Source organism: Suncus etruscus, chromosome 12 (genome assembly GCF_024139225.1).
Source record: "Suncus etruscus isolate mSunEtr1 chromosome 12, mSunEtr1.pri.cur, whole genome shotgun sequence".
NCBI classification, from domain to species: domain Eukaryota; kingdom Metazoa; phylum Chordata; class Mammalia; order Eulipotyphla; family Soricidae; genus Suncus; species Suncus etruscus.
In genome coordinates this window covers 98,098,902-98,115,287 of record NC_064859.1, presented here as the reverse complement: position 1 = coordinate 98,115,287, position 16,386 = coordinate 98,098,902, and the positions used below count along the sequence as shown (strand labels likewise).

Sequence of the window (16,386 nt, the reverse complement as noted above, 5' to 3'; positions counted from 1 at the left end):
AAAGTCAAGTGCTACATACATGCATCAGACCAGCAGATCCAGCAAAACAAACAAACAAGAACATCAGCAGCAACAATAACAACAACTCAATCCACAGTCTGGTCTCACGGTAGGAACCTATTTGATCAAGTAGCTAAATACCAGGATAATAGGTGTACCTATAGGGAACCGGATAATAGGTGTAACCTTACCGGCAAGACCTCCCATTTCTGGGAGGGGTCTTGGAAAAGGTAGATAAGGCTGGGACCGAGGGAATTCGCACCAGGCAAAGCAGTGGGACTTTAACAGAGGAATTCTGGGGCTGGAGAGTGTGTGGAGGGTCGGGCACTTGCCCTCACAGTCCCCGAAACCTCTCTACAGTTCCCCAGAGTTGTTCAAAAAACACGCAGCCTATAGGCCTCGGAGATTCCCCCATTATCATCAGAAATCAATTAGCCCAAAACCAGAGAGATTAAGCACAGGGGTTGAGACGCCTGCTCTGCATCCAGTCAACCTGAGTCCAACCCACGGCATCACCCTGAACCCCACGGGGAATGATACCAAAATGCAGAGCCAGGACTGAACCTCGAGCAAGGCTGTATGTGCATGTGGTCCCAAAAACCAAAAACTAAAGTCAAAGTTGAACCAAAATATAACCCCAAAAACAAAAAAGAAAAAATTAAAAATTACCCAAAAAATGTGGTGAATAAGTTAATGAATCAATACATGTGATACCTGCACAAAAGAAATTGCAACGGTGCTCTTTCTTCTGAAATATTTAAAAACAATAATAAATTTGAGACAAAAAAGGGACAAGAACATCAGAGTGGGCAAATGTTCAGAAATGAATCAAATCTGAAACCCAAATATGGAAAGGAGAAAACTGCATGGCATTCGTCATGGGAACTTTTCTAAGGGAAATAAAATGGATTCACAAAAATTCTGAGCAAAAAGAATGGTCAGATTCGAAAGGCTTCTAAGAGTTAATAATCATAGTAAAAAGGAATGAGAAAAAGCCACTTCCACAATTATAAGGTAAATACAACTTTACAATGATTACGAGTCAACAAGGGATTCTATACTTAAATAACTGAATAACCATGTGCTCCAGTCTTAAGGGTTTTTTAGGTTAGAAGAAAGCACTTTTTTGTTTTATTTTGTTTTGGGGCCACACACCAGGCGTTGCCCTGGTTCTGTGCTCAAAAATTGCTCCTGGCAGTCTCAGGGAACCACATGGGATGCCAGGGATTAAACCTGGGTCAGCTGTGTACAAGGCTAGCGCTCTGCCCTAACTGTTGTGCTTTTGCTCTGGCCCCAGAAGCACTTCTTGGTTACCAGAGAATATAAACTATTCGTGTCAGAAGTTTATTCACTTATTTTGGTTTTTAGAGACCTCCTGGTGATACTTGAGCACAGAGCGCTCAAGTATTAGCTTGGCAGGGCTCCGGGGACCATATGAGCTCCAGGAATTGAACCCAGGAGGCTGAGTGCAAGGCAAGTGCTCTCCCTGCTGTACTATCACTCAAGTCCCAATGGCCTGAATTCATGTTAAAAGTTTAAGTCTTCAGTTAGGGGCCAGAGTGGTTGGGCATTTGCCTTGCATGTGGCCAACCCAGGAGAGACAGGGTTTAATTCCCGGCTTCCCCGCTGGTCCCCCAGCCTGCCAGGGGTGATTTCTGAGTGCAGTGCCAGGAGTAAACCCTGAGCACCTCTGGGTATGGTCCAAGAACCAATCAATCGATTGATCGATCGATCAATAAATAAAATTTTTAAAAAAAGGTCTTTAGTTAAACCAGAGTAAGAAAGTAGCATAATTTTAAACTTACCAAACTGTAATTTCTTCATAACCGCCACATATTTTTCTTCTAGTGATTTCAATACTGATAAAGGTTTGGGTTTCATGGCCACCTTCTTGGAGTATTCACCTAGTTTTTTTTCTGTTATTTAACATTTCAGGATAAACAGCATTAAATCAGCATTTTTGAAAAGCAAAACAGAGAAATTAACAATTCAAAATGTTAATTCCTAACAAATGTCTGTCCACCAAACCCTTCACAATAATATGACTTCTAAGAACAAAAGATTCATACTTGCTTTTTTTTTTTTTTTTTTTTTTTTTTTGGTGTTTGGTTTTTGGTTTTTGGTTTTTGGGTCACACCCAGCAGCACTCAGGGGTTACTCCTGGGCTCTATGCTCAGAAATCACCCCTGGCAGGCACGAGGGACCATTTGAGATGCCAGAATTCTGCATGAAAGGCAAACGCCTAACCCCCATGCAATCTCTCTGGCCCCAAAAGATTCATACTTGTTATAAACATAAAAACCGTTATCAACTCTAGTACTGAAAACTTAATTAGGTTTCATTCACAGCAGAAGTACACGGATAAATTATTATTTCTGTTATATAGAAAAATGGTAACTTACACTAAATTCTCATACATAAGCAAGATAAAAACGTGGCAGCTCATACTAAATTTGGCCTTATCTGAATAGGAGGTGGTGAGGAAAATCACCAGGTTTAGTGGCTCCCATCAACTATTTTCTCTTTTTTGGGTGGCCACACCCAGCAACACTCAGGGCTTACTCCTGGCTCTGCACTGAGAAATCATTCCTGGCGAATTCCAGGGCTTGAATCTGGGTCAGCACATGCTAAAATCAAATGGCCTTGCCACTATACTATCTCTCCTGACCCACATCAACTATTCAAAAAGAAAAAAAAAACATATGCCATTCTCCAATTTCATGACTCTTGTTTTTGTCTTTTGTTTTTTTGGGTCACACCCGGCAGCACTCAGGAGTTACTCCTGACTCTGCTCAGAAATCGCTCCTGGCAGGCTCAGGGGCACCATATGGGATGCCGGGATTTGAACCACCGTCCGTCTGCATGCAAGGCAAGCGCCTTTCCTCCATGCCATCTCTCCGGCCCCAATGTTATCTTTCTTAGGAAAGACAATGTACACTTACAAACGGAAAATTATGTGCTCAATTCGGCAGCACATATATTAAAATTGGAACGATACAGAGAAGATTAGCATAGCCCCTGCGCAAGGATGACACGCAAATTCATGAAGTGTTCCATATTTAAAAAAAAAGGGAAAATTACGAGACTATTCAGAATTAACGTGCAAACCTGGCATGCAACACAATTTTGGTAAAGAAATTTAATTAAACACCTGAACACAGAAGGGTGTTTTTTTTAAATGCAGTTTTCGGTAAGTAAAAATCTCTGGGATAATGGATGCAAGTACAGGGAATGGTTCTGCACCTTGGTTCGCCTGCCGCAGGCTGGTGGTGGCCGAGGACACAATTTCTGCTGTCCTCTGGATGTCCGGCACCAACAGCGTGAGGCCTTCAGGCTCCTGGTCGGCTGCGTCTGGCTTCACTCCGGTTTTAGCATTTTCCCTTTTAGACCTACAGGGACAGGAGTGGGATTTGAGAGAAATGTAAGAGATTTTAGAGTTGAACAATGAATACAGTGGTCCTAGGTCAGTAATAGTTATTAAAATAAGATCCTGAGCATGTCCTAAACATTGTTTATTGGGGCCTGAGCGATAGCATAGTGGGGAGAAAATTGCCTTACAAGCAGACCTGGGTTTGATTCCTGGTATCCACCATATGGTTCCCTGAACCTGCCTGGAGTAATTTCTGAGCACAGGGCCAAGAGTAAACCCCTGAGCACTGCTGGATGTGGCCCAAAACAAAAAACAAAAACACATATACTGGCATCTTCACAGAAGCAGAGCAAGTCACTGTGACATTAACAATTAAGCACGACCCAGCTTCTACCAGCTAGAAGACATAGGAATCAAAGAACCAGCACTTTACCTATATGCTTTGTAGGATATCTGGACAATTTGTAATATTTGCATATTCACTCTGAATATGCTTGAAGAGGAAATTAGCTACAGGGAGAAAATGCAGGCTCATGCCACATACCTTAGCACAATATGCTTCTACACAACAAAAGCTGAATGAAACACTCCATTTCAATAGCTCTACAGATGGGCACTTGTTATTTCCCATTGGCAGTCTAAAAAATGCACCTAACCTGGGGCCGGAATGATAGCAGAGCAGCAGGGCGTTTGCCTTGCATGCAGCCGACCTGAATGGACCTGGGTTCGGTCCCTGGCATTCCATATGTTCCCCAAGCCTGCCAGCATCAATTTCTGAGTGCAGAGCCAGGAGTGACTTGAGAACCTTTGGGTGTGACCCAAAACCCCTCAAAAAAGAACTTTTATAGGTGAATGCAGCAGTGTTTCCAATCACTGAAAATCAATGCAAATGTCTTTTCTACTGTAATTTGACCTTCATGTCATTCATATATCTTTAACACTTCTGATTTAACATTTAAAATCTACAACTTAACAGTTGTAAGGCATTTGCCTTACACGCAGCTCATCCGGAAGAGATCTGCGTTCGATCCCCAGCATCCCAGATGGTCCCCTGAGCCTGGCAAGAGCGATTTCTGCATGCAGAGCTAGAAGTAACCTCTTGAGTGCCACTGGGTGTGGGTAAAAAAACAAAAACAAACTATAATTCTGTTAATTCGTTACCTAATATCATATAAACGGAAAGTGTTTGTGTTATCCTGATTATTCCTCTCTTATTGTTCAGGCTGCATATCTACTCATAAAGGACAGGACTATTAAAACTATTTCAAAAGAGGAGCCAGAGAAATAGTACAGCAGTATGGCGTTTGCCTTGCATGCAGAAGGACGGTGGTTCAAATCCCGACATCCCATAGGGTCCCCCTGAGCCTGCCAGGAGTGATTTCTGAGCGTAGAGCCAGGAACAGCCCCTGAGCAATGTCAGGTGTGACCCAAAAAAACCCAAAACAAACGAACAATTTCAAAACATGGGAATGTGTAAACACATAAAAAAAAATCAAAAAAAAAAAAGAGAAAAAAATGGCTTAACGAAGTATTATCATATTTCCCACAAACAAATGAAGTGTTCTTTAACCCAAAGACTAAAATCTGTAAAGAAGCAACTCACTGTTTAGCTCTAGCTAGAGAAAAAGGTATGAGTGCTGACGATGCCTCTTTATCGATCCACACAATCTTTCCTTTAGGGAAAAGAAAAATCTCTCTTTTGGGAATGGCGGGTTGGGCTACACCTGGTGGCGGCGCACAGGGGTTACTCCAGGCTCCATGCTCAGAAAGCACTCCTGGCAGGCTCAGGGGACCATATGGTATACCAGGATTTGAACCACCTTCCATCCTGGGTTGACTGCGTACATGGCAAACGCCTTACTGCTGTGCTATTTCTCTGACCCCAACATCTGGAGACTTGACATGAGCACATGGAGGGTCACACCCAGCAGTGCTCAGGGTACTCCTGGCTCTACGCTCAGAAATTGCTCCTGGCAGGCACGGGGGACCATACAGGATGCCAGGATTCGAACTACCATCCTTCTACATGTAAAGCAGACACTTTATCTCCATGCTATCTCTCCAGCCTGAGCCAATGTTTCTTTAAGACAATCAAAGAATTTCATGGAGCAATAGCATGCAGGGAGGGCATTTGCCTTGCACATGGCAGACCTGGCTACCCTGGGTTTAATCTCAGACAATCTACCAAGCATTCCCAGGAGTTATATTTGAGTGCAGACCCAGGAGCACAGACAGATGTGGCACCGAAACAAAGTAATAAAAATAAAGAACTTAATTCATCCAAAACTAAGCTAATCTTCGGAGTTCAATTTTCTTTTCTTTTTTAATTTCAATTTGTTTTTGTTTTTGGTTTTTGGTTTTTGGGTCACACCCGACAGTGGTCAGGGGTTACTCCTTGCTCCATGCTCAGAAATCGCTCCTGGCAGGCATGGGGGACCATATGGGATGCCGGGATTTGAACCAATGACTGTCTGCATGAAAGGCAAACGCCCCACCTCCATGCTATCTCTCCGCCCCCTTAAATTTTCTTTTCTATATGTTTGTTTTGGGGCCATACCTGGATGCACTCAGAGCTTACTCCTGGGTCTGTGCTAAGAGTTCACTCCCAGGAGGGTTCAGGGGACCCACATGATTCCGGGAATCAAACCCAGGTCAGCCTTGTGCAAGGCAAGTGCCCTCCCTATTGTACTGGTGCGCTGGTCCTACACAAAAGTCTTAATTGTAACTTTATCATGAAATTATTTTCTGTGACTAGAAAAAGAAAATGAGGGCCGGGGTACCGTAAGCGGTTGGTGTAGGTGTCCACACACGTCTTCATTTGGGCGAGCAGCGTCCCTACCGAGCTCTGGCACTCGGCCGGCTCCTCGTCCTCTTCGCTGCTGTCCGCAGAGAGAGGCAGGAGCAGCGGCACAATGGCAGCGCAGGACGCGATGGCGCGGAGCAGCTCTAGTACGGCACGATACAGTGGCACATGCCTCGCCATGTCCAGGACTGGAGGGGGAGACGCCCAGATGTGAGCGTGGACAAATGCCACGGCCCCCAGGAGCCCAGCTCATGGCCCATGAGCACCGACCCACCCACAAAGACATGTTTAGGACTTCGTGTTTCGATCACTAGTCACCCCACACAATTCCTGAGGGGGGACCCGAGCAGCTGGGCAGCGAGGGCAGCGGGACTGACCTGAGTCATTCCGTAGATAGGACGACATAGCCGGGATGAGGCAGGACTGGCTGAGCAGCTCCAGGAGCACCGAGGGAATAGCATTGCTGTTCTGGCCCCCACTCTCCTGTGGTGGGGGTGTGTCGCCGTTCACTGTCCCGCTCACAGGGTTGATGTAACTGGCCAGAACCTGAAACAGAAAAGGTGTGGGATGTCGGTGGGACTTAAGCTTCACGTAATGAACCCCTATTGTTGGAGGGTTAGGGCTTTGGTCTCAACCCCAAGCAGACTTCCATTAAGGTATGTGAAGAACTTCACTTTGTATCTTTTTTTTGTATGAGCGGTTTTTGGGTCACACCAGGTGACACTCAGGCCTTACTCCTGGCAATGCACTCAGAAATCGCCCCTACTTGGGGTACCATATGGGACGTCGGGGGAATGGACTGCCGTCCGTCCTAGGTTAGTGTTTGCAAGGCAGACGCCTTACCACTAGTGCCACCACTCCGGCCCTTTCACTTTGTATCTTCACAATAGAAAGTGCTGTGGGGAGCACACTTTGTGCAGATAAACACAGGGAGTTAAGCCAAGTGAGATCAAGGGCTTCAAAGCTAACCAGGTACCTAAGTAACTACCACGAGTAACAGAGCCATAACAGTGAGGAGGGCACTTGCCTTGCATGCATCCAACTTACGTTCAATCCCCAGCACCCCACAGGGCCCTCCACCCCCACCTCTGAGCACTATCAGGAGTGATTCCTTAGGGCAGAGCCACACCATCATAGGGTGTGGCCCACAAACAAACAAGAAGTAAAACCTCAAACTGCTATGATCCCTGGTTTTGTTATCAACCATGGTGCTGGGGAGAAAACCCAAGTGCTGAGACAGGAGCAATGGCACAGCAGTAGGACATTTGCCTTGCACACAGCTGACCCAGGACAGACTGCGCAATACCCTGGTCTCCCATATGGTCCCCCAAGCCAACGGTGATTTCAGAGCGCATAGCCAAGAGCAACCCCTGAGTGTCACCAGGTGTGACCCAAAACCAACAAAATAAAACAAAACAAAAAACTCGGGGCCGGTGAGGTGGTGTTGGAGGTAAGGTGTCTGCCTTGCAAGCGCTAGCCAAGGAAGGACCACGGTTTGATCCCCCAGCGTCCCAAGGAAGGACCACGGTTGGATCCCCCGGCGTCCCATGTGGTCCCCCCAAGCCAGGGGCACTTTCTGAGCGCTTAGCCAGGAGTAACACCTGAGCAAACGGTGTGGCCTGAAAAACCAAAAAAAAAAAAAAAAAAAAACAAACCAACCCCAAACCCAAGTGCTAGGCCTTGCATCACTGAGGCTCTTACTAAAGCTTAGGTGCAGGTAGAGCTAAAGGGAGGCGACTTATCGTGTCTATCCAGTCCTAGGAAAGAAAGCTCAAAGCATTCCCAGATCTTCATTTGTGGTCTTCAGGGGACACGCCCAGGTATGTTTAGTTCTTACTTCTGGCTCTGTGTTCACGGGCCACTCCTTAGAGTGCTCAGTGTCGGGGAAGCCAACAGGCAAGCCGAGGCCTTGCTCATGGGGACTCTCGCTCCTGCCTGGCCCTCCGTATTAGTTGTTTAAGGAATTAAAATGAGCACACTCAGTTTCTGGGCCACACCCAGCAGTTCTCAGGAGTTACTCCCGTCGGTTTACTCAAGAATCAAATCCTGCAGTGCTGGAGGACCTTAAGAGATGCTGAGGGGCCGGGCGGTGGCGCTAGAGGTAAGGTGCCTGCCTTACCTGTGCTAGCCTTGGACGGACCGAGGTTCGATCCCCTGGCATCCCATATGGTCCCCCAAGCCAGGAGCGACTTCTGAGCACATAGCCAGGAGTAACCCCTGAGCGTCACCGGGTGTGGCCCAAAAACAAAAAAAAAAAAAAAAGAGATGCTGAGAACTGAACCAGGTAGATCACAAGAAAGGCGAGCGCCTCTCTCCGCTGTACCATCACTCCAGCCCAAAAACAAATCCTCAGTCAGGGGGGCACCAGGGGAGCCAAATGCACTTCCCCACAGTCCCTGCGGTACCTGCAGCAGGCAGGTGACATGTTCCTCCTCCAATCGCTGCTTGGTCAGCGCCTGCTCCACGTCCCAGCCAGAGGCCGTGGAGCCCGTCCCGAAGCCGGTGCCTTTGGCCCAGTACAGCTGCTGCTCTTCGGAGGACGCGGCGTTGTGGGAGTTGGAGACCTGAGGCTTTTAACAACAAGGTGACAAGTTTGTTACTAGGGTTCACCACGGGGAACACGCTCACCGAGACGGCCAACAACAGTGCACCCGCTATGGGAAACAGCCTGGAAGAAAGACGACTGTAAATGACTGAGGCGTATTTCACTTATGTGTGATTCAAAAGACAGGACACTCAGCCAGCCATGGGGAAGGCTTGGCGAGCAAGTGCCCAACACAGAAAAAGCCCGAAAGTTTGACACTGAAAAGACAGGTAAACGGGGACAGACACACACATCTGTGACACAAGAAAACGGCTGGCATTGCGCCTGAGTATGTGCCTGGACAGCCACACCGTGCCCACTATTTAAAAATGGAGACGGTAGGCATCGCTTTCCCTGACTCCTCCATATTTTCTGTGCAGGTGTCATTTTAAAAGATTCCTTTAAAAGGCTGTTATTTCGGTCGGTATCTAGAAATAATTTACATTTATATAATTGAACTATATGCTCTCATTAATCTCATATAGACCATTATTTTTTAACTTTTGCTAAGCAAACAAACGTCTCAAAAATAATGAGTGTGTTTTTACTGTTGATGTCCTTTCCTTCTTTACTTTTCTTGCTGTCCTGATCAGAATCCCCCATTCACTAACGTGGCTCTCTGGAGCTTGAGACAAGAATGAGAAATCGTGACATGAGAAGGCTTCTGAGGTCCCTGAGTTATTTTCCTCTTTCTCAAGTAGACGACCTAAAACCAGCAAAAAGACCGTCAATTAAACAGTCTCAACATGTGTCTAGTAGAAAACATTCAGTTCTGGGGCCGGAGAGATAACAGAGCGGGGAGGGCAGGTGCCTTGCATGTGGCCAACCAAGGTTTGATCCCTGGGGGTCCCCAAGACTGCCTGGAAGTGATTCTGAGTGCAGAGCCAGGAGTAATCCCTGAGCAGCACCGGGAATAGCTCCCAAACAAACAAAATCAATCAGTTCACGGCTGCCATTTAAGTGGCCTTTGGAAGAAACGGGATCCGAGAAGCTCTGCCAGAGTCACTAGGAAGTTGACTCTTTGGAACAGAGGTTTAATGGCCTCCCCACCTCGGGAGAGGACGACTGACTGTACCTCGGCTTGGTTGAGACTGGAGGTTGGCACGCGGGGGGCGTGGTGGCTCAAGGCAGACAGGCAGACCAGGATGAGGTGCAGCGCCCCGATCTCCAGTGCCATGCGCCGTAGTAGCACCCCGTCGTCTGTGGTCAGCGGGGTGGAGCTGAACAGGCTGCGGAGGACGTGGAAGGGCAGGGTGGGGAGCACATTGGCCGACGGGGACTGCAGGATGTGACCTAGGGTGGAAGAGAAAGGCCAACTTTCAAAGAGGCTAGAAACACAATAGGAAGGAAGGGGCCAGTGTGACAGCACTGCAGGGAGGGTGTCGGCCTTGCATGCAGTTTGATCCCTGGCTTCCCGTAGGGTCTGCTGGGCTCTTAGTGCAGAGGAATAAACCCTGAGCACTGCAGGTATGATTTCATATAGATTTATAGATTACATAAGTCAAATAATACATTATTAAATAATATACTTTACATGTTAAAGTATATAAGTTATCTTTTATTTATTATATAATAAAATATACATATAATTATATACTAATTTAAATGTATTTATATATAACTATATGCATGTAATTAGGTAGACAGACAGATGCTTCCAAACCCAGCTGAAGATAGTAAAAACTAGACTAGGTGAGAACGAACGCCTTTAAAACTCTTCACAAGGACCTGAAGAAATAGCACAGTGACGTTTGCCTTGTAAGCAGCCGATCCAGGACCAAAGGTGGTTGGTTCGAATCCCAGTGTCCCATAGGGTCCCCCGTGCCTGCCAGGAGCTATTTCTGAGCAGACAGCCAGAAAAAACCCCTGAGCACCGCCGGGTGTGGCCCAAAAAACCAAAAATAAATAAATAAATAAATAAATACATAAATAAATAAAACTCTTCACGAGGACCAGGAACACAGCCAAGCGCTGAATGCCTGGCACCTGAGCAGCTGCAGTTTCTTCTCCCTTATACCCTCCTTCTTGGTCTCTCTCTCTCTCTAGGCCACCTTGCTCCATGGAGTCCCACATAAAACTTTTTTTTTTTTTTTTTTGGTTTTTGGGCCACACCCGGTAGCGCTCAGGGGTTACTCCTGGCTATGTGCTCAGAAGTTGCTCCTGGCTTGGGGGACCATATGGGACGCCGGGGGATCGAACCTCGGTCCATCCAAGGCTAGCACAGGCAAGGCAGGCACCTTACCTCAGTGCCACCGCCCGGCCCCACATAAAACTATTTCTGTCACCACTAAAAATACTCTGATAACAGAATAAAAAAAACTTCTTGCTTTGGGAGTAGTTTATGCCACTGAAATAAATACATGAATGAATGAATGAATGAATGAATGAATGAATAAATAAATAAATAAATGAGTGAAATGATGGGGTCGGAGAGATAGCATGGAAGTAAGGTGTTTGCCTTTCATGTAGAAGAATGGTGGTTTGAATCCCAGCACCCATATGGTCCCCCGTGCCTGCCAGGGGCGATTTCGGAGCATAGAACCAGGATTAAACCCTGAGTGCTGCCGGGTGTGACGCAAAAACAATAAAAAGTGAAATGAATTGATTTGGTCTGCAATACAATTCTCTACTAGAAAAGTTATGCTGTATAGACGGATCGATAGCATAGCAGTAAAGCATTTGCCTTGCATGCAGTCAATCCAGGATCAACCCAGATTCGATCCCCAACATCCTACATGAGTCCCCAAGCCTGCCAGGGGCAATTCCTGAAAGCAGCGTCAGGAGTAACCCCTGAGTGCTGACTGTGACCCGTTCCCCCGCAAAAATCCAGACTCTTAAGGACTTGCTCCCTATGACAGGTGGAGTCGCCTCGCCAACCCAGACCACTTACTGCCTTCGCCGTCGTCCGTCACCCCCAGCACCAGGCGCAGAAGGCACTGGGCGTGCTTTCGCTCCTTGAGCAGCACCTCAGCATAGCCCGGTAGGCGGAGAAACAGCCCAAAGGCCGCCAGGGAGTGCGCGGGGATGGGAGACAGGGTCTGCACAGCCGGCTTGATGGGCGGCGGCTCCGCGGCGATGGTCTCCGGGGCTTCATACACCAGCTCCCCCGACTGCTCTATGGTCACCCACTCGAACTGGTCACTGTCCTTGGGCTTCTCCTGCGCAGTGGCTGGCATGACTGGGGCGCTCACCTATGAAAGACAGGAAGGCAGTTTGGGGAACTGCCCAGTCTCGCAAGGCCTTGCTATAGTTGGCGACTTGCAGTGACAGAGAAATGGTCCTCGAAACAGCCAGGTCCAGCCCATGAGATCCCTTTCAGCTCACATGGGGTTTAGGTCGCCAGGGAAAAATGAAAGGACGCAGGGACCAGCTGAGCTAAGAAGCGAGGTCGGCCCGTCCTATTGCCGCTGCCCACACTCTGGGCACAAACACACTGAGATTTTTGCCCCTAGGACGATGGAACCCTTTCCTTTTGATTTTTGCTTATTGGAGAGGAATTTTATTTTACTTTATTTTTTGTTTTAGTTTGGGGGCCAGACCTAGCAAAGCTCAGGGTTTTACTCCTGGTGGTTCTTGGGGTGGACCATATGGAATGCCGGGAATTGAACCCAAAGTAAATGCCGTACCTACACTGTATTAACTCTCAGGCCCTATCAGCAATTTTAAAACATGTATTTTTTTTTGTTTTTTTTGTTTTTTTTGGTCACACCCGGTGACACTCAGGGGTTACTCCTGGATATGCGCTTAGAAATCACTCCTGGCTTGGGGGACCATATGGGATACCAGGGGATCGCATCCTAGGCTAGAGTGCACAAGGCAGACAGACGTCTTATCGCTTGCACCACTGCTCTGGGCCATAAAACGTGTGTTTTGTTTGTTTTGGGGGGCCACATTCGGTAGCACTCAGGGTTACTCCTCGCTCTGTGCTCAGAAATAGCTCCTGGAAGGCATGGGGGATCATATGGGATGCCAGGATTCGAATGACCCTCCGTCCTGGATTGGCTTCGTGCAAGGCAAACGCCCTACCACTTCTGTGTTATCTCTTCTACCCCCTTATCCCTGTATTTTGAGCAACAATGTGATACTGATCTTCTCTTTAAGAGATTACCAATACTTCTAATTCAGTTTCATCGATTACTCTTGTACCCCCCACCAGGACTCCAGCACAGAGACTGGCCATATCTGATCAGGCAAAACCACATATAGAAACACACACAGACACATAATACACATACATTTGATCCTCAGCATCCCATGTTTTCGCGAGCTAGGAGATCTCTCACACACACACACACACACACGTTTGATCCCCTGGCATGTTCCTCAGCATCCCATGTTTTCGCGAGCTAGGAGATCACACACACACACACACACACACACACACACACACACACACACACACACACACACACACACACACACACACGTTTGATCCCCTGGCATGTTTTCCCGAGCCTGCCAGGAATGATTTCTGAGCACAGGGCCAAGAATAAAGGCGTGACCCCAAAACAAAACAAAACTTTTTTTCATTCCAAGACTTCAAGGGCATGATCAGGCTTTTTTTTTTTTTTTTTTTTAAACAAATGTCAAAGGTAGAAAAGGCATGAGGGCCTGTGTTCTGTCAAGAGGCGTCAGCTGGACTCACCTGCTGGATGACTTCGGGATAGAGCATGGGTAACCGCTCTGCAATGAGCGCCAGGCCCCCCATTCCTGCAAACACCTGTAGTGGGGACTGGATGGGGCAGGTCTCCAGCAAGGAGTCGTCCAGCGTCCCGTCCATGCAGTCTTCACCTGGAGTCAGGGCCTCGTCTTCCGGACAGTTACTGAGCAAGTCGCTGTGATCTAGAAGAGTCGACAAGTTGCTGGTAAGAAAGGCATTGAGTTCTGGAAACCATAAAGCTACACTCCAGCTCTTGGACCATTTCCCCAGCACAAGAGGTAAGATTTTTTTTTTTTTTTTTTTGGTTTGTTCTTAGCTGTAATTCCTCTTGATATTCAGAGGTTAGTCCTGGCTGTGTGCTCAGAAATGACTCCTAAAGTGATCAGGGGACCATATGGGGTGGCAGGGATGGAACCTACCCAAGTCAGCCATACCCAAAGCAAGCAAGCGCAAGCGCCTTATCTGCTGAACTATCTCTCCAGTCCTAAGAGGATAAATATCTTAAGTATTAAGAATTAGCTATAATGGGGCCAGAGAGATAGGACAGCTGTGAGGGCACCTGTCTTGCTCAGGGCTGATGCAGGTTCAATCCCCAGCATCCCACATGGTCCCGTCCCCCCCCCCCCCCCCCATCTTAGCCCATCAAGAGTGATTCCTGAGTACAGAGCCAGGAGTAACAACTGAGCCCCATGGGTGAGGCCCCAAAACAAAGAAACAGCTGTGATCAACAGCTGTGCTATTAAGCAGTAACACCTGAAAGTCACTTCCCACACAGTCTTAGAGCCTTATGATTTTATTGCCTTCCAGAGCCCCGGGAAGACTTGACTCAGACTCTAGCAGTAGCATCATCGAATAACCTCTGAAATGTAGAGTTGTGAGGTATCCCTCCCCAGTGCCCTATGTTACTATCACCTGGATGGTCAGACCCACCCACTCCTGGGAGGGGTCTGAGGTTTGGAATAAAGGCATTACCTGGGGTAAGAGGAAACAGGAAAATGAGCAAGGAAGATGGAAGGCAGTGAATGAGAGACAGATACAGAGAGCCAGAGGAGAAGTAGCTTAGAATAAGCTGAGCATAGAAGCCATGTGAGAAAACACACATAGAGGGTAGGGCCTTGGAATAAACTTAGCTGACCCCTATGCAACTTTGACTGTCTGCCTGTGAAATTATTTCACTGCTACTACCCTGTAAAGGTGCCGTGCCAAGAAAGGCCTCACCCTACAACACGGACTCTTTAGATTTTATATCTTAATTTAAAACAGCATAGAGTCTTGGTCGGCTTAGCACTGGGTTGTCACCCAGCTAAAGCACATGTTACGGTGCATGTGTGAAAAAGGGGGAGAAGAATCCCATGTCCTGTCCCAGACCTATGCATAAGAACCTAAACTTCGTTCTTTGGTTTTGTCTTGTTTTGTTTCAAGGTAGCACCCAGCGGTGCTCAGGAGTCACTCCTGGCAGGCTCAGGGGAGCATAGAGGATGCCGGGAATTGAACCCGGAATGGCCACCTGCAAGGCAAACGCCCTCCCCGCTGTGCTATTGCTCCCTTCCCACAATCTGCAAATTAAGGGCAGTGAGACGACACAGTACAGGAGACACCCTTCCATGTGATGGCCCAGATTAGATACCCCACACTGCTGGGAGTGACCACTGAGCTGTCACCCCACAACAGCGGCCCAAACAAGTCTATCTAAACAGTTGAGTTCCAGGACGGTACTGCGATCATTCTTTCTGCAAAAGCAGTGATGGGTGAGAAGTTGGGTGAGAGGCCACTGGGTCTGACCACAGCTCAGAAGGAAATCACCCACCAGTCACGTACCTTTCTCAGGGTACAGCCTTTTAAATGAATCCGTTTTTGACAGACTGGGGTCTGTAATGACTCTGGACCCCAATTTAACAGTCAGATCTACTGAGCGGTAACCTTGAGGGAGTTTCCGGTCATAGAGGAGAGTCAAAAGCTGGGCAAGTGTCATTTCAGCTGGCAGCGGCTGGCCTGGAAATAAAACAACTGAAATCAACCAGAAATCCAAAGAGACATTTACTGGGTTCAACAAACTCAAAACAAACTCAAAGCAGTGGATAAGCATATAGCTGAGCATGTAGGCTCTTCCCTAGAATGTAACGAGCCCACCTGGATCACTGACAGGAGTAATCACTGAGCAGAGTCAGGTCTGACACCCCTGTCCCCCCAAACCAAGCCAAACCAAAATAAAAACCCAAGCAACCAACCAACCTCAATCTGACACATTTCTTATCGAATCAGTCAGAGGTAGAAGTCTGAGACCAATTTTAACACCACTGACTTCTTTTTAGACCATACCCCTCAGTGCTCAGGGCTTACTCCTAGCTCTGTGCCCAGTATGTGGTGCCGTATGAGGTACTGGAGTTGGAGCAGTGGCCTGACATGTGCAAAGCAAATGCTTTCACTCCTGTACTAGCCTCTTCCCCAATGTCATTGATTTTTGTTATCTGGAGTTTGGGCTGGGCCAATCCAGGCTCTGTGCTCAGTGACTCCCTGCTAGTGCTCACCATATAGGATGCCAGAGATTAGAATCAGGATCACAGCCACCAAAGCCATACACAGGCAAGTGTCTCACCTCCTCCCCATCCCAATAGCCCGACTCCATTGGGAAACAATGGAAAACTTTTGAGCATTCCAACGCGGACATATACAGTTATTAAATAACCCCACCACCACCCAATCCTTGAGCCAGGGCATATAATAACAGCAAAGGAACAGACATCCCAGAAAGAAGGGTTGAGCAAATCTTTTCTCCATCGATAGCCATAACAGAACCGAAGGCCACATAATCTCCTCCATGCCTACGAACTACGCAACTACAGCATAAAAACAACAAGGAACCCCGGCTGGGTCTATTGAAGGTACTCGGACAACAGAAACTTGGGGAGCCACAGGAACTGGTGGAAGGCGGTTTTCTTGGGACTCTCACTTCTCCTGAACGAACAGTC

General features: G+C 47.5%; 2 protein-coding genes and 1 non-coding gene across 3 annotated transcripts in view; 2 read left to right on the top strand and 1 right to left on the bottom strand.

The window, feature by feature from the left end:
* FAM98A (family with sequence similarity 98 member A) overlaps positions 1-8,346 on the top strand; it is a 582,326-nt gene extending 573,980 nt beyond the window's left edge. The window contains exon 9 of the transcript XR_007500853.1: positions 8,318-8,346. The gene's annotated coding sequence lies outside the window, so the exon portion shown is untranslated. The remainder of the gene's footprint in view (positions 1-8,317) is intronic.
* BIRC6 (baculoviral IAP repeat containing 6) overlaps positions 1-16,386 on the bottom strand; it is a 162,874-nt gene that overhangs the window by 7,495 nt on the left and 138,993 nt on the right. Inside the window, exons 61-69 of the mRNA XM_049784698.1 lie at positions 15,236-15,409; positions 13,403-13,599; positions 11,648-11,948; positions 9,833-10,050; positions 8,579-8,743; positions 6,551-6,719; positions 6,151-6,361; positions 3,244-3,389; positions 1,806-1,916 (exon numbers count right to left, since the gene is read on the bottom strand). Of these exons, the coding sequence (XP_049640655.1) occupies positions 1,806-1,916; positions 3,244-3,389; positions 6,151-6,361; positions 6,551-6,719; positions 8,579-8,743; positions 9,833-10,050; positions 11,648-11,948; positions 13,403-13,599; positions 15,236-15,409 (1,692 nt within the window). The remainder of the gene's footprint in view (positions 1-1,805; positions 1,917-3,243; positions 3,390-6,150; positions 6,362-6,550; positions 6,720-8,578; positions 8,744-9,832; positions 10,051-11,647; positions 11,949-13,402; positions 13,600-15,235; positions 15,410-16,386) is intronic.
* On the top strand, positions 2,957-3,063 carry LOC126025040 (U6 spliceosomal RNA). Its single transcript, XR_007501090.1, has one exon. It is a non-coding gene; the product is annotated as a U6 spliceosomal RNA (small nuclear RNA).